The sequence below is a fragment of the Arctopsyche grandis genome, chromosome 9 (genome assembly GCF_051622035.1).
Source record: "Arctopsyche grandis isolate Sample6627 chromosome 9, ASM5162203v2, whole genome shotgun sequence".
NCBI classification, from domain to species: Eukaryota; Metazoa; Arthropoda; class Insecta; order Trichoptera; family Hydropsychidae; genus Arctopsyche; species Arctopsyche grandis.
The window spans coordinates 14,792,728-14,816,954 of record NC_135363.1 but is presented as its reverse complement, the minus strand read 5'-3'; the positions used below and the strand labels follow the sequence as shown (position 1 = coordinate 14,816,954).

Genomic DNA, 24,227 nt, shown 5'->3' with positions numbered 1-24,227 from the left:
TAAAGCTTACATTAAAATACATCATCTCTACAATGAAAAAAAATTATATTACATAAATATCAACGAAGATGATGAGTACATATCATATCATATTATACGTAGATAAAATATAAAACAAATATAAGTGTGAAAAAAATATTATTTGAAAAATATTTCATAAAATGGCAGCATTTTTTGAATAAACTTATATGTATATTATTAATTACATATGTGTGTGTTATGGTATACATATATGTACATACATATGTATGTATATGTGTGCAAATAGCTTGAGCTAATTTCCATTTTTTTCTTTCAATTTATTTTCCAATTTTGAATTGTGCGTAGAAAATACAATTTTTGATACACTGAATGTCAAAATAAAAGAACTAAGAAGAGGTTAGTAATAAAAATAGTATGATTTACAGACTACGTTTTGTATATTTTTATGATAAAATGGGTTTTAATTGGGAGACAGAAACAGCAACGCTTCTAGCTTCACCGATCGCCTCCGCGTCTTTCGAATAACGAAGATTAAGTTCCTTTAGGTCCAGGGGATTTTATTTCCGGCACAAGTTTATGGTCTTTTGATGAACCAAGCCAAGAAACTTTCTTTGATAAATGAGTAAATGTATGCAAAGACGTCGCCAATCCTATTTTCCGGTCTCTAAGCTCGCGGCGTTGGATTTCCCAGATTTTATCGAGTTCAAAGCTTATTTTGAAATTGAGATGTCACGCTCGTGATTTTTGTATTCTTCGTGGGTTGGGTTGTGTAAAGGATAAATAAAACGCACTGTTGTAACTCAAACGAGGGAGGAGCTATTTTCTTTATCTCGAGTAAATATTAAAATATAACAATTTGTACAGCACGAGACTTATTTATTTTAATATTACTATGGCAAAAGCATATATAAGCATGCGACAATGTATTTCTTTAACGATGATGTTTTTCACCGTGAATCGATTGTCACGTTTTGCGATTATCCGTGTGCAATCTTTTGGAAAACGCTATCGGTTGAGAAAAAATTGTTCACTGCTTTTCAGAATTTACTTGCATCCAATTTCTCAGCACACGTACATTTTATTTACAAATATAAAAATGATATAATCTTTTTGATTTTACTACATATATATATTAATTTTGAAAAGTTTTAATTGAATAAACTCGAATTTAACTCGAAATTTGATTATACGATATTTTACTTTTGATTTTACACTTGTAAATATAAAAAACTTTCAGTATGAGTTAGCCAAGTATATTTTAATTCGATTTTAAACATAATATGTATACAACAGCTCAATATAATATATTATACATATATTCAATAAGATCTGATCAAATTCTGACGTATACATTTTGAACAGAGAACCGATTCTTATAAACGTGGTGATATATAATATAAAACTAGTGTTAATTACTTTAACTGTCAAAATGTGCTAGATAATTAATTATAAGTATTTAAAAGTAATACAAAATCACTATCAACAGATAAAACATGTGACTTTCGATTCCAATACTCAGTTCAAACACAGTAATACTGTTTTGAGTTAAAGACCGTATAAGCCAAAAGACGCATTTATTAAACGCTCATATATATCTCATAAATGATAGCGAAGCAAAAAAAGTCATTATAATAATCGAATTAAACAAAAATTGATTAGTCTCTTCTCCTGAGAAAATAATAAACTTGAGGTCAAAAAATGAGCAAGGTCGTACTTTTCAAACAAAAAATACACCATTATCTATGCATATGGAATGCATTTATCGCAGAAAGAACATGAAATTTTTGGTGAAAATATAAAAGATAACTTATCAACAATAACATCAGCTAAGAAAGCTATAACAATTTATAATGTTTTCAGGAACAATAAACACATTCTAGATTTTTGTCGACTAACAGATATTTTTACAACAATATGTATCAGATTAACGTCAGATACAACGTCGCCGTTTCTAAAGAAGCTTGTATGTCTACGATCCTTGCAGCAGGACGACCCACATCCTCGGCAATAATCCTCGTGTGCCATTGTTTCTTAAGGTGGTAGAAGCTTTCCCAAGGCTTGGAGGGGGGGGGGGAAGGATAGAATAGAGTTAAGCGGCGGGGAGAGGGGTGTAAGCCCGCGAAGATTTATCGACGGCCGGATAATAATGCGTAGTTAAGGGGAAGGCTTCTTGTTTAACGGCTTCGAGAAGTCCCGCCGAAACCCTGCGAGCCGTCACGTTACGTTACGTCGAACGAGAGTGGGTGGGTGGGTGGGTGGGTGGCTATTGGCCCGCGATTTAAATCACCGTTAGCTGAGACTTACGCGACTGGCTCGGGGCCATAACGCACCCTACCCGAAGACAATATCGGGTCCGAGATTAGGCCTCCGTTACCGATCCGACAAAAACTCGAATTCAGTACCCACATATGAGCGATTGGATCAACTGACGTAATTTAGACTACCACTACCACCACAAAACGAAGTCCGGCTGATTAAAATCTGAACATCATCACTGAAAAGCATTTAATTTAAAAACAATATTCAAATGTGGATCAAAATAAATGTGATCATCAAGTCTTTTTAGACTACTTTACGCCGCTTAAAAATCAAATTCAAGTAATTCGTCGAGTGATAAAAATGAAATATATAGATTATAGAGGTTACATGAAGACCTCTAACGAGATAAATTATGATCTTTTTAAACAAAAACATGGCGTATCAATATTAAGAGTGACAATTGTACTGGATTGCTGGGTTATTCTAGAAATGTTTAACATATTTATCATAATGTTTTGAAGAGATAGAAATATAATGGTTTTTCCAGTGCTAAAGAGCATATAATCCAGTGCTAAAGACCAGTTATGTTACGACTGTCGTTGAATACTGTTCAGAAATATGTTTCAATTTATATTAATTTTGTTTGGTTTCGTACTTCGATTTGGTGATGCAGCATATATATCAGGTAAAGGACTTCAAATGTTAGACTATATTTATTTGATTTCTCGTATAGCTATATTTTAAATTATATTTCATTAAAAAAATATATGAACATAAAAAGCATCTATGTACATACATATATACACCAAAAAAGGATAAAAAAAAAATGTCCCAATTATTGTACAATAATTAATTATAGGAAATTATAACGCATTCTCGAACGTAAATGTTTTATATAAATTGCATAAAACACCCATGATATGGCTGGATGCCGTTAAAAAATGCAACAGCGAATGCGCAACATTGGCAATGCCAAAAAATCAAGCCGAAGCCGATGTCTTGAAATCTATGTTTCATGAATTTAAATGCCCTACTGCAGCTCTTGGAAAAATGGACCGTCTTTTACTTGGTTTTCATAATTACTTCTCAGAAGGACAATTCGTCACATTAGTAGAAAGTAAGGCAAATTGATGAAATGTATGTATGTGTGATCCCAATACCGGTACTACAAAATCCGGTTCTACCGGTTTTCGATTAAATTACAACTTCCAGTACTACTGGTAGGATAACATACATATGTATGTATGTAGGCTACCGAAATAAATATAATCATTTTAATTCGTGTTAATTAAATGATGTAAATTAAACTTTTTTGAATTGCGTTTTAAAAATACTTTTTGTCGGATAATTTGTATGGATTAGATTAGGAATAGGTCAACATTCAACATCCTTTTTGACTTTATATTTAAAGAAGGCACCAAATGTCACCATAAATTAAAAATCGAAAATATTTTACGTACCTGAGACTATTTTCGAACACATACATAACTAACTGTTAGGTATAAAGCTCATTGATTTTTTCAGAAATCTTTTTATTTCAATTGATAATTATTTAAATACATTTATGTGCATATAGATATATATATTTAATATTTAAAAAAAAAACTTAGCTTCACAAAAAATTTTCAAAGCAAAGGAGCACCCAAAAATTTATCAACTTTTTTTTTTACACTAACTAATTGGTAATTCACGCGGTGTATAAGAACCCAACACGTAATTTCGTAATTAAGAAAGTCATTAATTAAGATAATTAATGATTAAACTACAATTAACCTATGCTTTATTAAATTTTATTTTATTGGTAATTCATAAAAAATATTGCAAAAATTGCTTAAAATAATCAATATTAGCTGATGCTGGCACTAAGTGGGAAATTTGTTTGAGTAGTATCGGTATTTTTGGGATATTAGTTCTTGAACATGGCTATATTTTTATTTCACTGTATCCAAACATAATCTTAAAGGTGAATTCATTGAAAAATTCAATCATACATGGTCATATGGAAAACCTAGTGGTAATACTAAATCAAATTGCGGTTCGATGCAACATGACGCAAAGATAAGTGATTTTTCATGTTCAGCAAAAGCACATTTTGTATGTCAAAAAACTAATCTACACATTGAAAATAAAATCTCTAGTCAACATAACAATCATCAATACGTTGATTCTGGTAGGTATCAATACTTTCACTTATAATATACAATACAAATGTATATTTGCTACTAATATTAAAAAATAATAACGTGTAGCGTATGTGCTGGAGCCTTTTTCAAAAAAAAGTTTTAAAATTCACTTGACTCCCATGGTCTGGAATCAAGCCCGAATAGTTTGCATGTCAGAAGGTAGCCAACTAGCTATGATTGAGAGCAAAGAAGAACAGGATTTCTTGACAAAAATACTCAATGAACCACAAAACCGTGTTACCAATGTAGCTCATCCAGGATACGCTTTATTGGGATTTCATGCATTGTTCAAGAGAGGAGATTTTTTCACACTCAAAGGTAAACATTTATTTCTTTTCATTTAAAGCATATTTTTAAAAAGCAATCATTTGTTTACATATTTCCTGAATCATGAATATTTAAATCTTTAGGCCAGCCAGTATCAACACTTAATTATTTTAAATGGAATCCTGGAGAACCAAATCATGGCCAGCCAGATGAAGATTGTGGCTCGATGCGCCCTTCGGGACTCATGGATGATTTTCCTTGTTCTTACCCTTCGCCATTTTTTTGTGAGCGTGAGCCTGATTCGAATAAAAACAGTATGTGAACATACATCGTATAGAAATTAATTTAAATTTAATACAAGGATGTTAACTATCAAATAAAAAAAAATCGAATACAGACACCTATACATACTCTTTCGATGTGAATAAATTTTATAAAATGCACAAAAACCCAATGATATGGATGGACGCTGTTAAACAATGCAATCTTGAATGCGCAACATTGGCCATTCCTGAAAACCAAGATGAGGCAAATGTCATCAAAAATATGTTTAATCATATGCCACTATCAACTTATTCTAACAATTTGCATATTGATTTTCATAACTATTTTTCAAAACCACAATTCACTACTATACAAGGTTATTTAAAAGAAAATTCTCAATCGTATGTTAATTGCTCACATGGATGGAAAAGTTATTCACATTCAATTATTTATTTTTAGGCCAGCCCATAGAAAATTTTTATCATACATGGGCTTATGGACAACCTAGCAGTGCCAGTAATGAAAATTGCGTATCCATGCGACGTGATGGAAAAATCGACGACACTTTATGTTCAAACAAAGCTTTATTTGTCTGTCAAATAGACAATGATTTTAATGAACAAAATCAATTAGTTGAAGAAATATACGATCCCGGTAACGTTTCAATATATAATATGTTATCGTTTTTACTTTATAAGAATAATTTTTGTTTTCTTTTAGGATATTTACTGGAACCATTTTCAATGAAACGTTTCAAAATTCACTTGGCTCCTCTGGTCTGGAATCAAGCACGAATAGTGTGCATGTCAGAGGGTAGCCAACTTGCATTAGTCGAGAGCAAAGAAGAACAGGATTTCTTAGTAAAAATACTCAATGAACCACAAAACCGTGTTACCAATGTAGCTCATCCAGGATACGCTTTATTGGGATATCATGCATTGTTTAAGCAAGGAAATTTTTTCACACTCAAAGGTAAACATTTTTTTTGTGTTTATTTTTTTACATTTAAAGCATATTTTTAAAAAGCAATCATTTGTTTAAATATTTCCTGTATCATGAATAATTATATCTTATAGGCCAGCCAGTATCAACACTTAATTATTTTAAATGGAATCCTGGAGAACCAAATCATGGCCAGCCAGATGAAGATTGTGGCTCAATGCGCCCATCGGGACTCATGGATGATTTTCCTTGTTCGTACCCTTCGCCATTCTTTTGTGAGCGACCTCCGAAAGTTTCAGACAACAGTCAAGGTACAAAACGATTTTAATTTTGGTAATTTTTTTCGATATTATAATTTTCAAATACCACAGAAGATCATCAAGTGATCTGTAGTTATGCAATGTACATAGTTATCACCTAACCTAAAATTTAAAATAATATTTCTGACGAAAACATTTACGCAAAAAAGAAAAATCATCATCACTAACATTTTTAATAATGGTTCATTCTTATATTATAGATTCGTACGTATATTATTTCAGTGCAAATAAAAAGTATAAATTTCACCACCAACCCATGAAATGGTTGGATGCTATAGCACAGTGTCATAGCGAATGTGCAAAATTGGCCATGCCAAAAAATAAATATGAGATGGAAATTTTGAAAAATATATTTCAAAGTTTTTCACATAATACAACTATGACAGTAGGCCAAAAAAACAATCTTCTACTGGGCTTTCATGATCACTTCTCAGAAGGACAATTTGTAACAGAACTCGGTAAAGTTTTGAATAAAATATTATGTACAATACGCATAAATGAAAATTAGAGGAGAAACGAAATGATATCCGAAATGAAAATGAAAATGAAAACGAACCGAATTGAAAAATGAAAATTATACATAACGTTTTCATTTCTTAGTCTGCTTAAAAAGTACATATAATATTTATACATATGTATGTACTCATTTAAATTAAAAGTAATCGTTAAGTTTCTCTTATATTGTTCAAATTTATTCAGCTTATTTAAATATTATGTATTAACACGAATGACAGAAAAATTATTTTGACTCAATTATACGATCTGTAGGTAAGTCATTGTACGATCTTCATAATGTATGGGCATATGGACAACCTGCTGGTGGTGGTAATGAAAATTGTGGATCAATGCGCCATGATGGAAAGATCGACGATATATCATGTTCAATGGAAGCCTTCTTCATATGTGAAATAGATTATGATTTGAATGAAGAACCGTTAGATGAACAAATGCATTCCGATCCAGGTAAAATTTCAATCTCCAAATTACAAATGATCAATTAACCTATTTTTTTTCTTATATATTTATTGATTGATATATGCATTTAGGGTATGTATTAGAACCTTTTTCAAAAAAAAGTTTTAAAATTCACTTGACCCCAATGGCCTGGAATCAAGCCCGAATAGTTTGCATGTCAGAGGGTAGCCAACTAGCTATGATTGAGAGTAAAGAAGAACAGGATTTCTTGACAAAAATACTCAATGAACCACAAAACCGTGTTACCAATGTAACTTATCCAGGATACGCTTTATTGGGATATCACGCATTGTTTCAGAGAGGAAATTTTTTTACACTCAAAGGTAAACATTGATTGTAAAAACAATTTTGAAATACTATGAATAATTAATGTTTATGAATTTATTTTATTATAAATAATTATATTTATAGGTAAGCCAATAACATCAAATGATTATTTTATATGGGCTCCCGGAGAACCAAATCACGGTCAGGCAGATGAAGATTGTGGCTCTATGCGCCCATCTGGACTCATGGATGACTTTCCTTGTTCAACCGCTTCGCCTTTTTTTTGCGAGCGACCACTAAGTAACCAAATCAGCAAAAATAATCCAGACATTGACGTTCGTTTTGGTGCCAAATAAACATTTGACAGTGGGACGAGTTTATTTATTATATTTTCAAACGTAACATTATAATGTGTTATCATAGTTGTAATTTAGATTAAACAAACATACTTGTTCGTAATTGGGTAATGACAGTGTTTTTCCATCTTACTGATACTACATACTGATATGTTACATTAGTTTCGAAATGAAGCCTAACAATTAAAATTTGCATATTTGGAATTATTTTAAATAAAAAATGACATAATACTTTTACTCGCATTTATAAATACACAATGTCTTATTTAAGCGTTTTCGGTCTAGTAAACTTGTCGTTATTCCTAAGAAGTTTTAATAAACTTTTGTCATTAAGTTTTTTATAAATTTTTATTGTGTACAAACAAATCCATATGTACCATAACACATTACCCCAGAGCGACACCTGTCTTAAAATATTCGAAACATTTTAATACAATTATTATACAATACAATTGCATCATCTATGGTCAAACTGGTACAATCAACAAATTCGATATACGATGAATTTGCGAGTAACACATTCTGCATAAAATATCGGAAAGCATATTTAATTTTAATATAAACAAACTCGATGTGCGATGAATTTTAATTCGAACCGTTACAACAATTACTTACAACGTTATTTTGATTTTAATTAATTGATTTGACACAAAGCTACATACATACATATCTACTACATATGTACATTGCCGTGCCTGAATGCGTTATTTTCAACCTAAGTGAGTGTAGATTATCGGAAATTATTTTAACATATTGTTACGTATACTAAAAAGAGCCGCCGAGTAGTTGCAAACCCCGTGCGACCGCCGAAGGATTATATCTAGACCCTAAGTGCATGTAGGCTAAGCAATGGCGACCGAGTTGGCTGTTATTGGTTCTTTCTCAGAATTGACCTGTACCGTGGGACCGAATGTCGTGGGAAGACATATCCGTACGTGACCATAACAATAGGTTAACAAATTATACGTCGAAGATGTCCTGAGGGATCTATCCCTTATAAGGCGATACTTAGGCGATATCATGTCATTCTGGACTGAGCACTGCTAGTGCTTGTATCTCCTTAATCATCAATAAATGCTGTGAAACGACTTTGGCCTTTTACGCGGATCCTCCACCTACCCTTACGCAACAATATTTATCTGGTAACCTACGCTCATCATTATTTTCTTAATTTGAATGTGATGTATTTGTGGAATTTTATCTGCTTTAGGTCATCGACTTTAGAGAGTCTTTAATTAAAATTATGTATTAGATGTATTATGAAAATTTATAAGGATTGTAAATAGGTTTTAAATAATACTAAGATTACTAACCAAACTAAATTAAATTTAAAATAGAAAATGATCAGTAGATCAGTAGCTATTAAAATAGATATAAGATGTATTGTGAACATAATTTCGTAATAATAAAAAGCATTTAAAAAGTAAAAAAAGTATGTGTGGAATTTTAATCCACTCTCTTCCATTTGGGCCTCGCAGGGATGTTATGTATTTGTAGCTTGTTTTTATTTATCGGAACAGGCTGCAGGTGCAAGACATTCCCTTCTTTGTGTTTTTACTTATTTTAATTTTATTTATTACAATAAAGTTTTTTACGATTGTGTTATGTGTTGTATTTTTTTCTTTTTTTTTACTTCTATTTTTTTTGTAATTTGTTATATCTTAATTTTTTGCTTTTGCTTTTTATTCTATCTGTTAATTTTTTTATTTTTTGTTTTCTCCCTCTCTTATTTTATTATGTAGGCCATTGTGGCGCATTAGGTTCTTCCTGTAATGTCACAATGTTCCAAAATGTTAAATAAATATCTACAACGCTTAATACCAACAATCGGTAAACGTAAAACAATGAGAATTAACCGATATGCAACAAGTGAGTAGCATATCTAAATTGGTCAATCTCGTGTTATTGATACATTCGTATTCTTCTCTATTTCTACAAAATTACAATTATAAAAGTTGAATTTCGATAAATTATATTAAATATTTATGGTAGCCCTATTAATTTCTCCTGTTTACATATCATATGTGTTTGAACTAAGAATTTATCGAAAACAAAATACTGCGTGACAAATTGATTTTTCCAGTGCGAAAGAGCATTTATTTAATATGCATGGAATATGAATCAATTATTTTATGATTGTCGTTGAATACTGTTCAGAAATATGTTCCAATTTATATTAATTTTGCTTGGTTTTATACTTCGAATCGGTGATGCAGCAGATAAATCAGGTAAAAGCACTTCAAATGTTAGACTATATTAATTTGGTTTGTTTTGTAGCTATATTTATACTATTACCTCATGATCATTAATAAATATGAACATAAAAAGAATTAAAACCTTCACCATAAAGAATTAAAACAATAATCTCGATTATTGCACAATAATTAATTATAGGAAATTACAACGCATTCTCGAACGTAAATGTTTTATATAAATTGTATAAAACACCCATGATATGGCTGGATGCCGTTAAAAAATGCAACAGCGAATGCGCAACATTGGCAATGCCAAAAAATCAAGCCGAAGCCGATGTCTTGAAATCTATGTTTCATGAATTTAAATGCCCCACTGCAGCTCTTGGACAAATGGACCGTCTTTTACTTGGTTTTCATGATCACTTCTCAGAAGGACAATTCGTCACGTTAGTAGATGGTAAGACATATTAATGAAAAAGGGCGACTATTAAATATCACATGTTCATACATATGTAAATATGTACATGTATGTTTGTAAATATGTCTATGTAGAATATCTATTTATATCTATTTAACTGTATACAAAAATATTTGTAAAGGTGAACCCATTGAAAAATTCTATCATTCTTGGGCATATGGACAAACTAGTGGTAATGATCAAGCAAATTGCGGTTCAATGCAACCTGATGGAAAATTAAGTCATTTTTCATGTTCAACGAAAGCATTTTTTGTTTGTCAAAAAAATGATCTGTACAATGAATACAAAATCTCTAGCCAACATCAACATGCGGATTCTGGTGGGTATCAATTTTTTTTAATATATGTACAACAGTGGCGAAGCGTGAATTCCAGGCGCCCCCCCGCAAAATATTTCAAGGCGCCCCCCCCTCCCCCCCCTCCCCCCCCTCCCCCCCAGATAGTCATATTATTTCCTTACAGCAAAATAACTTTCCAAGTCATACTTTTTTTACGTAGAAAAACTTTTTTTCTGAACTTCTTGTTAACAATTGTTGTCTAAAAATTGTTTAAAAATTATTTTAATGGATCCTGAAATCGTGTATCATGACTAAGTTCATTGAAATGCTTTTAGACAAGAGATTGACGATTCAGTTTCAGTTTTGGCTTAAACCCTAATATTGTTGAAATTGTTACGAATTCTTCAAATTTATTTCTAAAATTACTGATCTCGCAATATGCATTTCTAATCATAGACTGAGCGCTGAAATCATCAGCATTTTTTTATGGAAAGAGCACTGTAACCTAGTAGGGAGGCCGAAGAGTTTTTCAAGAAACACGAGTAGAAGAATAAATTCGAAACTTTCCATTTTCGTTTTTAGTCACGTTGCTTCTGATTGTTCATAATTTATTTTACTTTTTAAAATTATTTCTGTAAGAAATTTTAAAATATCTGTACATATGTATACGTATGTATGTACATAAATATATATCGAAGTGCATTAATAGAGTCTAATCTGGACGACCAACAAGAAGTGCACAATCTGTTTAAAGTATCTAATGGTGAATTTTCCTTAAAAACTTCCCACTTGTTTAATTTATATAATTGTAAATTTTATTGGTTTTCACGCCTCATATAATTTTGTTTTATTGTTTTAACACTGAAAAAAAAAATATATATATATATATATATATACAAGAATAAGAGAGAATTCTCAGCTATATGTACATACGGTAAACCGAGATTCAAATAGGTTGAAAAATAAAAGTGGTTTTTAAAAAAAATATTAGAAAGAAATTACATAACAAATAAAAAATCAGTGAAAAAGGCACGCCCGCTTTGCGGCGCCACCCAAGTTTCAGCGGCCCAGCATTGCGGGGTCTGCCGGCGCTGTAGCTACGCCACTGATACACAATTGATATATGTCCTACTAATATTAAAATAATATATAGCGTATAGGGTGGAGCCTTTTTCAAAAAAAAGTTTCAAAATTCATTTGACTCCCATGGCCTGGAATCAAGCCCGAATAGTTTGCATGTCAGAGGGTAGCCAACTAGCTTTAATTGAGAGTGAAGAAGAACAGGATTTCTTGACAAAAATACTCAATGAACCACAAAACCGTGTTACTAATGTCAAATATCCAGGATGTGCTTTATTGGGATTTCATGCATTGTTCAAGAGAGGAGATTTTTTTACACTCAAAGGTAAACATTTCTTTTAGCTAAGTTTCTTCTTGTTTATTCTATTTTAAAAAAGGGATCATATGTATAAATATTTCCCCTGCACAATGAATAATTGTATCGTATAGGTCAGGCAGTATCAACACTTAATTATTTTAAATGGAATCCCGGAGAACCAAACCATGGCAAACCAGATGAAGATTGTGGCGCTATGCGCCCATCGGGACGCATGGATGATTTTCCTTGTTCGTACGCTTCGCCATTTTTCTGTGAGCGGCAGCCTGAGTTTTATGTGAAAGGTATGCGTACATATTATACATACGTACATACTAATGTATGTAGTGAAGTCATAAATTAAGTTATGTTAACTTTCAAAATAAATGTATTTAATTTAAATACAGATATGTATACATACTCTTTCGATGTGAATAAATTTTATAAAATGCACAAAAACCCAATGATATGGATGGACGCTGCTAAAAAATGCAATCTTGAATGCGCAACATTGGCCATTCCTAAAAACCAAGAAGAGGCAAATGTCATAAAAAATATGTTTAATCATATGCCACTATCAACTTATTCTAACAATTTGCATATTGGTTTTCATAACTATTTTTCACAACCACAATTCACTACTATACAAGGTTATTTAAAAAAAACTTCTAAATCGTATGTTATTTGCTCGCATGTATGCAGAAGCTATTCACATTCAAATATTTTATTTTAGGCCATCCAATAGAGAATTTATATCATAAATGGGCTTATGGACAGCCTAGTGGGGCCGGTAATGAAAATTGCGTATCCATGCGACGTGATGGAAAAATCGACGACACTTTATGTTCAATCAAAACTTTATTTGTCTGTCAAGTAGACAATGACTTTAATGATCAAAATCAATTAGTTGATGAAGTATACGATCCCGGTATCGTTTCAATATATGTTAACGTTTATAATTCAAATGATTGATAATTCAAATTGAGATTTTATGAGATTTATGAGAATATTTCCTTTTAGGTTATGTTTTGGAACCATTATCGATGAAAAGTTTCAAAATTCACTTGGCTCCTCTGGCCTGGAAACAAGCCCGAATAGTGTGCTTGTCAGAAGGAAGTCAACTAGCTTTAATTGAAAGCAAGGAAGAACAGGATTTCTTGGCAAAAATACTCAATGAATCACAAAACCGTGTTACCCCTGTCAAATATCCAGGATACGCTTTGTTGGGATATCATTCTTTGTTTAAGGAAGGAAATTTTTTTACGCTCAAAGGTAAATATTTCTTTTAGCTTCTTTTGTTATTGTTATAGTATGAAAATTTTCAAAAAGCAATTATTTATTAAAATATTTACTGTATCATAAATAATTATATTGTATAGGCCGAGCAGTATCAACGCTCAATTATTTTAAATGGAATCCCGGAGAACCAAACCATGGCAAGCCAGATGAAGATTGTGGGGCTATGCGCTTATCGGGACTAATGGATGATTTTCCTTGTTCATACGCTTCGCCATTCTTTTGTGAGCGACCTCCAAAAGTTTCAGACAACAATCTAGGTACAAAGTGATTTTGATTTTGCTAATTTTTTTCGTTGTTATAGTTTCAAATATTTATTTCTATATTTTAAAATACCATAAAATATCATCAAGTGATTATGTAATTTACATTCATTCAGTACATTCGGTCACGCAAAAAATAATTAAGCATAATTGCTAGCATTTTTAATAATGGTTCATTCTTATCTTATAGATTCGTACGTATACTATTTTAGTGCAAATAAAAAGTATAAATTTCACCACCAACCCATGAAATGGTTGGATGCTGTAGCACACTGTCATAGCGAATGTGCAAAATTGGCCATGCCGAAAAATGAACATGAGATGGAAATTTTGAGAAATATATTTCAAAGTTTTTCACACAAAAAAACTATGACAATAGGCCAAGCAAACAATCTTCTATTAGGCTTTCATGACCACTTCTCAGAAGGAAAATTTGTTACAGAACTCGGTAAAATTTTGAATAAAAATATTACTTGCACATAAATTAAAAATAAGAGAAACAAAATGAAATATTTAGCTTTTAATGCTTCATAAATATTTGACAAATGCACACATTTTAATGCGATATGCATATGTATGTAAGTATTTGATAGATATATGATATTCATATATCTATCAAATACATACATCTGGATCAGTGGTTCTTAACCGAGGCTGCGCGCACCCCATGGGGTGCGAGAAGCATATCAGGGAAAACTATTTTAATATTCGATGATATCGGCCAATTTTTTTCGTGACGAAAGCACTTGGGTAGCTTTAACTAAAATAATATAATTTATGGCAGAATATCGCGTAAAGCTCTCTTCTCATTTCTCGCAAATAATAACGACAGTTTTCTCAGAATTTGCACATCGTTGTCTCCACTTGTATACTGATTACAATTGTTTTTGCGACTGTGGCAGATAGCAAAAAACTATAGATAGATATATAGATAGCAAAAAACTTCTTGAGACTAGCATGTGTACACACACGAAAGTTGGATTGCAAACGTTATCTACAATTTTCAAACAGAAACAAATACACACTTAATTGTTCAGTGATTAAAGCCCGAATAGGATATAATGAAACTCACTGTACGGTCCTTAGGTAAGCCATTATACGATTTTTATCATGAATGGGCTTATGGACAACCTGCTGGTGGTGGTAATGAAAATTGTGGATCAATGCGCCATGATGGAAAGTTCGACGATATATCATGTTCAATGGAAGCCTTCTTCATATGTGAAATAGATTATGATTTAAATGAAGAACCGTTAGATGAACAAATGCATTCCGATCCAGGTCAAATTTCAATCTCCAAATTACAAATGATCAATTACAGTATTTTTTTCTTATATATTTATTGATTGATATGTGCATTTAGGGTATGTATTAGAACCTTTTTCAAAAAAGCGTTTCAAATTTCACTTGACCCCCATGGCCTGGAATCAAGCCCGAACAGTGTGCCTGTCAGAGGGTGGCCAACTAGCTTTCATTGAGAGCAAAGAAGAACAGGATTTCTTGGCAAAAATACTCAACGATTCACAAAATCGTGTTACAAAAGTCAATTTACCAGGATATGCATTAATGGGATATCATGCTTTGTTTACGAAGGGAAAATATTATACGCTCAAAGGTAAACACTGATTGTGAAATTAATTTTTTGTTATTTTAAATATAAATAATAATATTTTTATTGTAAATAATTATATTTCAAGGTAAGGCAATTACATCAAATGATTATTTTAAATGGGCTCCTGGAGAACCAAATCATGGTACACCAGATGAAGATTGTGGCTCTATGCACATATCCGGACTCATGAATGACTTTCCCTGTTCATACGCATCGCCATTCTTTTGCGAACGACCACCGATTGATCAAACGCCATTAAATATCCCCGATTGGAATTACTTTGGAAAATTGTAAAACTTTGATTAACACCAATTGAACATTTGACAGTAGAAATTATTTTATCAACTTTATTTAATATGTAAATATGGGTATTATATTTACAAATATGTATGTAATTTTATCATGTATTATCATAGTTGTAATTTAGATTAAACAAACATATTCGTATGTTGATAGTGATAGTGTTTCGATCTTGGAATAAATTTGAACTGTCCAGCTAAAACGTGACTAAGGATAATTTAACACGAGTTCAAGTACTGTAGACGTTTCCTAAACAAATCCAATTTAGACAGTTTGACGTGTGAGTTTGAGTTTGAAATTTACGCTTTCGAAAAACGACAATGATAGAAGCATACTGAAAACAATCAACCATAATTACTCACGCGAAGTCATCGTACACACATCGATCGATTGTTTATTTGCGAAATATCTCTCAAACTATAACCAAAGACAATTCAAAACGTGCTCCAACAACAGCCAACGTGCTAATTATGCGATGTTCGTTGCGACTGAAGCGAAATAATAACCGAAGCATGATTGGCAAGTGAGTGCACACTGTATTCAATCGATTCGGCGAACGAGTGAAGCGTGCCAATTGCCATAAATGCGACACAGTGCTTAATGCCGACTTGATGAAAGATTATTCGCACAAATGCCGATTAGCGAAACGCCGATTTGGCTAATGCTAATGTTTACCGAGAACGCTGGCGAAAATGCAGTGTAGTTTGGGTAAAACGCGATTCAAAATTACCCTCAATATAGTAAAATATGCAATTTCCAACCCTCAGTAATTTTCCATTAAAATGTAAATTAAATAATTAAGTAAGATTCATTTCTGTGCATAGGGAATTTAATCGGCATTTGTATTCGTAAAAATGATAATGCGTCGATATCAAATTTTACAACTTCAAATACTATATATGTAGGTATTGACAACTACTTACATATACCTACATAGCTTTGAAATGAAACACAGAAACTCAAGCTTAGATATTTAAATTTGTTTTAAATAAAACTTGCAATTAATGCTTTTATTCGCATTAAGTAGTTATGGCGGTGAACGGTGACATTACTTGAATACACGTTGCCTTATTTAAGCGTTTTCAGACAGCCAGTATTTTTTTATTAAATTTCTTATACATTTATTTCTACCAAAGGTGCCATGACAGGTTGCTCCATGCCTATGGTCAAATTTTTAACGAAATTTTTAAGTACTATAAACAATTATAAACACTTTTGAAAAAAAATACAGGAGTGGAGACATCAATCTTTATTAAATTTGACCCACTGAATTCAATTACGATAATGATTTTTGTTGGTTTTCTCTCGTTTATGAGATGAGCGTTTCAAAAAATGCGCAATTTTTAGAGATTTTGTCTTTTGTCTTTAACTCAAAATCTAGTATTTATGTGCCAAAAATGAATATTAGAATCAAAAATCATGTTTTTCCTCTTCATTGCTTTTCGTCATCTATGGACAAATTAGTAAAATCAATAACAACAAGCCTTACTGATATTTTATTTTAATAAGATGTACCAACAAATTCAATATGCGACGAATTTTGAGAGAAACTGAAAGGGGGAGGATGCTGATTTTTTTTGGATCGTTCGAAACAGTTAAATAAGATAAATCGAAAAGTCTAAAAGGAGATGGTTGATCTGGGTTTTAATAACTACCCAGATCTCGACAATAGCATATATGTACATACATACATATGTACATATATAATCAAATCGATTCCGATTGGGATTTGAACCCACGATCTTCTCTACTGGTAAACAGTGAGCCAAACTATGTTGTTAATTTAATGTGTACATATGTATATATATGCATATTTAATAATATTTTGAATTTTAATCCTATAAATAAATTCTTTTGATTTTTTTATTCACAAGTATTAGAAAAGCAGAGTGAGTCACCGTATTATCAACATATAATAACTTAAAATTCATATTTATTATATTTTACATACATATGTACATGTAGATATATCAATACATAAATGCTACTGACTTATACAATGCATACATTTCTATCTCGATTACATATTAAATTACCAAATTTTACATTAAAATGTTTTCATATTTTCGATATTTTGTCATCGAATTTCGACATTTCAATCTGTGATGGGATAACTGTCATAACTACTATTTTCATAGCTTTGTTTATGGCGTATAATCCTACATGTCACAAATACGTCAAAGCGTTATAAATTTATTACTGTAATCGTCGTCACGCGTAAATAACGCATTTCACGCGCGAAATCTTTAAATCAAACATACGATTTTTTTAGCACAGCGTACAGTATAAATAAAAACTCAGCAATATTTTGAAATGCATACAATCATATGTATACAATCGAATAAAATTATATGAAATATAAATATAAATGACATACGATAATAACATCTCAAAACTACTGAGTGAATATTACACACGTAACGATGACTCAGCTATGTTTAAATTTTACTATTGATATGTGCCAAAATCACTAAATAGGAAACTATCACAGCTTATAACTCGGTGACTATGCCAAACTTATGAATAAAACTTTTGGCAGGGGGAGGTGAACTAACTGATAATATAATAACAAGGCGAAAGAAACTTTACGAGGTTTCATCTACCCATAAAACGGATCCACAAAGCGTTGATGAGATAGCGAGAGAACTTTACGGATTCTGATATAATTTATCACCTCGTAATTTGGCTTATATTTTACGATAAATTTTTGGTATCTTCCTTCGAGTGCACTTATTTTTTAAAATTAAGGCAATTTATAATACGTATGCATGTGTATTATTTCCAATCATTTCGATCACGCATCGAGTACACATACATAATTACATATGTATGTATAAATTTATTGAACCTAAAATACTACGCATGAAGGCGTCGATTGTATCACAAGAGGAAATTGATTTACTCGAGAAAAATATATATTATATTTAGGAAATACGCGTAACAAATAATTATCCTCATAAAGTAGTGGGTGGACGAAAGGGATCGATGTGAAAGCTTCCCAAAGTAAAAGTAAGAGATTAGAGGGAGCGTGAACTAAATTAGTCGGCGAACGTGTACCGACATATAATATAACATTTGTACAAAAAATGTATTTCATTTAATAAATAAAAAAAAAATGAAATAAATGTGTTGAAACTTTGACGACGGGTTAGCTAAGCGTATTCAATCGACGACCGACAATATTATGCTATGACATTGAAGATGATAAATCACCACTGACCATCCGAAAATCATCAAACTCCCCCAACACCGTCGCTCTCTGAGATGAGCTTTCGCTTTCGCATAAAACCGCCTCGCCATCGTACATAATGTGATAAATTACCTTTGCATCATCCCTTTTTTACGAACCGCGAAATAGTGGAAAATCGGCGGGTTTAAAAAGCGGCGGGTCGAATTCTGACAGATTTGGCCGCCGCTAAAGAAATATAATGAATATAAATGGCATAATTAGGCCGCTAGGGATGGTGGTGTGGTGTGTGCCGAAGAATAACAAAGGGCCCATCCCCCATCCGGAACCACCATCGCATCACCACCCACCCCTTTGGCAAGACTATTCAAAAGCCAGTTTGTCCCCATCTACTCGGTTTGTTCTTAGCCGAAGCGTTATTTAAGGGAAACATCCGGAAAATTTCCTAGACGCATTGTTTTCCGAGACGCCGGCCAGTACAAAGAAAAACGACGTTACCGTTCATGTAACTGATACTCTAAATAAAGGTAACACTTTCATACCCGTATCATAAGTAAAAGAATACCAGGAACGAAATTTATAGCTGTGCTGTGTATCGTAAACAAAAACAATGTGTACCCAATTAGAAGATAATTTTAAGACAAACATCAATGGATATACATATAATATATACATATTTATTTTTTTTTTTTATTTATTTTATTTTAAAAAATCAATACCACAGAGACTTGACAGGTTGCCCCAAAGCGTCAATGTGATTTTAATACAAATAATAAAAATCATAAAAATTACAAAAAAAACATCATAAAAAAAAATAATAAAAATCATAAATAAAAAAAAAAAACATAAGAAAATAATAAAAATCATAAATAAACAAAAACATCATAAAAAAAATAATAAAAATCAAGTAAAAAATATGTACATATATGTACATTGACGTACATAAATTGGGCCGGGGCGTAAAATACGAATTTTGGATTTCCATCGACGGGTCGAGTGGAAAACTTGAGTCATATCAAGGAAACGTTAAATAAAAAAATCATCGATTTAAACACTGTCCTGTACCTCCATTCAACCGATTTATCTCGACGAATATTTCGAAAAAGTATGTAGTTTTTTTCATAAATTCATTTTATTTGGGTTGATTATGATAGGTATTTACTGATTAACTAGAATTCAGAGAATTCATTCATAAAGTCGCCATTTTACCATAAACTCAAATACAAAGCTTACAACGTCAAATGTGTATGGAGGGAGCGTTCTTTTCAGAAATCGTATTTTTTTTCATATTCCATAAAAGTCGTTGAGAGTATCATTAGGTATAATAAGCCTTTGAATATTGAAATTGAATTGAAATTTGAAAACAAATTTTAAATTCTCGAATTTTATGAAATATAAGGAGGCCAAAATAACCTATTTTGACGTAAAACACGACATGTGCGTCAAAACATGATGATTCGGTAAAAAGAATTGATAAATTTTGTATTTTTTGGAAATTCTGGAGTAAACTTTAATTATAAATTTAAAAACAATATAAAATACAATTTGTGTGATAAAAGAAATATCTCTTTATAGAATATATACATTCATAATATTAGAATACAAAAAAAATTATTTCCTTTGATTACTCAACATAAATGCATTGGACATACATATGTACTTATAAAAATCAAGTTCAGTAATTAATGTATGTACGAGTATATGTATTAATTTTTGACGTTGCGATAAATTGGGAATACCTGTAATATCACTGTAACACAATAAGAATAATAAAATATCAAAATATTGGATATTAATTACATTGATTAATTTGAATTGAAAAATATGGCTTAAATTATTGAAAAATATTAAATATACTAGATTAAAAAACATGATATTCCACATAATAAAATTTATCAACAACTTTTTCATGTTATTTTGGTGTTTAAAAAATCTGCACGTTTGATTTTCAATAAAAATTTAAATATTTTATATGTATAATATATTTAAATTAAAACTAAATATTAATATATTATGAATTTAAATTAAAAATTAAAAAAAAATTCACACACCTAAATTAAATTAAATTACATGTACATAACAGGAGAGTCAATATAACAAAAACACACCTTGAAAATTTCTGCAAATCATGTGCCATATATTTTTGCGTAATGTCAATTAATGTCAATTTCCAACTACAGTTGGAAACATTTTTACGACATTTGCATATGTATGTACATACATACATATATACTAAATATGTACATACGTACAACAAGTCGTGTGCTAACACGTGTAATATTATAAAAAGGCCACGTAACACGTTAATGTGTCGGTTTATTCACATGAGCGATGTTCGCAAGTTTTTGTCCGTTTTATTTACATTCACGTAGATAAATAATATTTATTCTAATGACCATTCGGTGGAAAGGACAGCTCCATGGGATTTGAGTGACACGGATGAAATATCGGTCACGCCGCCATGTGTGTATGTTCAATATTTAAACGGGTATTTACAGCTCGTTTTACGTAATACCTTTATATTGAATTGAAATTATGACACCGTGCAAGATTAATGGACGAACCTGCCGGACAAACCCCATGACACGTGTACCTAACCGACATTCAAAAACTATCAACGATGCTCAAAAAGACCCTTAACGGTCGGATTAACAGCTGAACCCTATAAATTTTCAAACGAATTTATCGAAGTTAAATTCGTTTCTATAATATGTATGTAAATTATTTTAGGTAACCTTTTAGGTAACCAATTTCTACCCAATCGTACAATTGTTTCAAAAATATAAAGATTTTTTTAAATATAAAACTATCTACATACATATGTACATATATCAGTATCTTTATATTAGTATATTAGTATCAAAATATAATATAACCATGTATATTAGTATCTACATAAGTATGTACATATATATCAGTGATCGGCAACTTTTTCAGTGATGGGGTAGCTATTTGAAATTAAATTAAAGGACAAAATGATACGGAATTATTAAGCATAATTTTATTTATATAACGAATCATATTTACTTTATTTAATATATAAATATTAGTTTCTTTAATTTTGATTTTGAATGTTTTTATATATATTATAAATTTGGAGCATATGTTACCTACATACATACATATGTAGATATATGCATATGTAATTTTTTATTTTATATTCTACACACACATTATTTAATTACATATTAGTATTATACAAAGTAAACCAATATCAATAACATTCACAGAAACATATATGGTTAAATTTGTAAATTTGCAGAATTTTATACAATTCAGCGAAATTCGAGATTGCTGAAAACCAAAGATTGATAAAATGGGTGAGGTTGCCAATTTGTTAGAACTGTTGGCAAACGATCGACTTGGGAGTCACAAATTCAAGCTCTGGCCAGCAGAAATCAGTGAGATTTGAACCCGTGAACCACTTTGTTCAAAGCATTATATGCTAACCGCTAGTCTTTTCTGCTGTGGATCACTTACTGAACCTCAGTTAAATTTACGAATACTGATGTATATATGTATATATATACCAGTGGCGTGCGGTCCATGGATGCGGTGGATGCGGCGCATCCCCTATAACTTTAAAAAGCCAAGAGTATTTTTAATAAATATTTGAATTTCGCTTCGATGTATTCTTAGTGATGTACGTGATTATGATGTAGTTTATGAGTATATATATATATTTCACATATCACGTGTTTTTTGTTACATGATGCATTATATAGGATCTTTTGATAATTTTTATTAAGGATTCGCATAGGCCGCATTCGCATAGGCCGGCCACAGGCGAGTGACGCTGGCGAGTAGACGCTGAGTGAAGTGCGCGCGCGTCATGGATTCGGAGTCGCGACCGATCCCATTTGCGCATGCGCACTATGAGGCTGTCTTATTCGCGCGGACGCGTTGACACTTGTTTAACCTCTACGGTGGATTCGGTTTCTCTGTTTGCTTATCTATTGAGTTTCACTTGGAAGCCGCTGTTGATCGATATTTCCGCACGCTACGCCCCAAGTTATTTATCAAAAAGCTAGCCGATTCATTTCTTTAGACGAAGTTAATCATTTATACTGTAAGTTGGTTATTTTTTACTTTTGAATTAAGTTTTCATTTTAATTAGTTTCGTCTAACTTTATTTTTAGTTTACTGTTCCACTACTTACGAGTTTTCATTATTGCCTTTAATATGGATATCGAAAATAACAATGAGAGTGGACTTGTCGTCGAGATCAATAATAATTGCAATTGTTTAATTGAAAATGTGCTGAAAAGAAGATTTGCTTCTCTCCCATTTAATGAAAAGGAGATTATTGTTAAGAGCCCCAAACCCACACCAATATTAAATATTCAGTCTAAAACAAAAACATTTAAAAGGTATTTTAACACAGAAACATACGAAAAAATTTCATGGATTTGTGGATGTGCTCACTTAACGAAATTATCCTGTTGGCCATGTATTTTATTTTCTCAAGAAGTGAATGTCTGGAGTAAATTTGGATTTTCTGACCTAAACAATTTAAGTAAATCGCGCAAGAGACATGAATGTTCTCAAGCTCACATATGTTCTGCTGCTCAATTTAAAAAATTTGGAAAGGGACCTCGTATAGAAAACTTTTTAAGTGCTCAATTTAAAGCAAATATTGAAATGCACAACAAAGAAGTTACTGCAAATAGATACATTTTGTCGAAATTAATAAGCGCGATCTGTTTTTTAGCAAAACAAGAACAACCTTTACGAGGACATTTTGAACACCAGGAATCGTAAAATAGAGGGAATTATATTGAATTGCTGTATTTGTTGAGTGAATCAGACATAAAATTGAAAACTCATTTAGATAACTCTACGGTGTTTACTGGATTATCGAACCATATACAAAATGACTTGGTATCCGCAATATCAAAAGTCTTGCTAGATGAGATTAAAACTGAAATACGTGCATCAAAATTTGTTTCCATAATTGTGGACGAATCTACAGATATCAGTCGCAAAGCTCAGCTATCTACTATTTTTAGATATGTAGATGAAAACAATGAAATTCAGGAGAGATTAGTTGGATTTGTCGATGTTAGTCCCAATAGAACAGCTAATTCTCTTTTTCAGCACATACGTGAGACCTTGGAAGAATTTGGTTGTTTGGACAAATTAATTGCACAAACGTATGATGGAGCGGCTGTAATGTCCGGGGAGCATAATGGAGTGCAACGAAAAATTCGAGATATTTGTCCTAATTCTTTATTTGTCCATTGTTACGCTCAGAGATTGAATTTAGTTTTGTCGCAATCTGTTAACCATATATCCGGATGCAAACGTTTTTTCAGCCGTATGTTGTCATTTTCAACTTTTTTTTGTAAGTCTTCAAGAAGAATTTCCCTTCTCGATTGTCAAATAAAAAAACGATTTCCCACTGCTGCCCCTACACAATGGAACTACAA

General features: G+C 31.6%; 3 protein-coding genes across 4 annotated transcripts in view; 2 read left to right on the top strand and 1 right to left on the bottom strand.

Annotated features, from left to right (window-relative positions):
• Nucleotides 1–24,227, bottom strand: part of LOC143917378 (trace amine-associated receptor 1) — an 83,531-nt gene that overhangs the window by 28,494 nt on the left and 30,810 nt on the right. The window lies entirely within an intron of this gene.
• Nucleotides 2,685–9,414, top strand: LOC143917376 (macrophage mannose receptor 1-like). Of its 2 annotated transcripts, XM_077438869.1 has the most exons (13): nt 2,685–2,926; nt 3,101–3,358; nt 4,205–4,411; nt 4,491–4,742; nt 4,835–5,005; nt 5,089–5,331; nt 5,415–5,609; nt 5,676–5,927; nt 6,032–6,208; nt 6,418–6,675; nt 6,986–7,180; nt 7,264–7,515; nt 7,604–9,414. In XM_077438869.1, exons 1-13 carry the CDS (start codon nt 2,860–2,862, stop codon nt 7,813–7,815), a joined length of 2,739 nt encoding a protein of 912 aa, XP_077294995.1. In that variant the 5' UTR covers nt 2,685–2,859; the 3' UTR covers nt 7,816–9,414. The 2 variants fall into 2 exon arrangements, with proteins under 2 accessions (XP_077294995.1, XP_077294996.1); XM_077438870.1 differs by lacking the exon at nt 5,089–5,331 and having other exon boundaries at nt 2,722–2,926.
• Nucleotides 11,972–15,605, top strand: LOC143916813 (macrophage mannose receptor 1-like). Its single transcript, XM_077438059.1, has 9 exons — nt 11,972–12,170; nt 12,275–12,445; nt 12,874–13,068; nt 13,161–13,412; nt 13,520–13,696; nt 13,890–14,147; nt 14,786–14,980; nt 15,063–15,314; nt 15,397–15,605. The coding sequence occupies exons 1-9, from the start codon at nt 11,972–11,974 to the stop codon at nt 15,603–15,605; spliced, it is 1,908 nt and encodes a 635-aa protein (XP_077294185.1).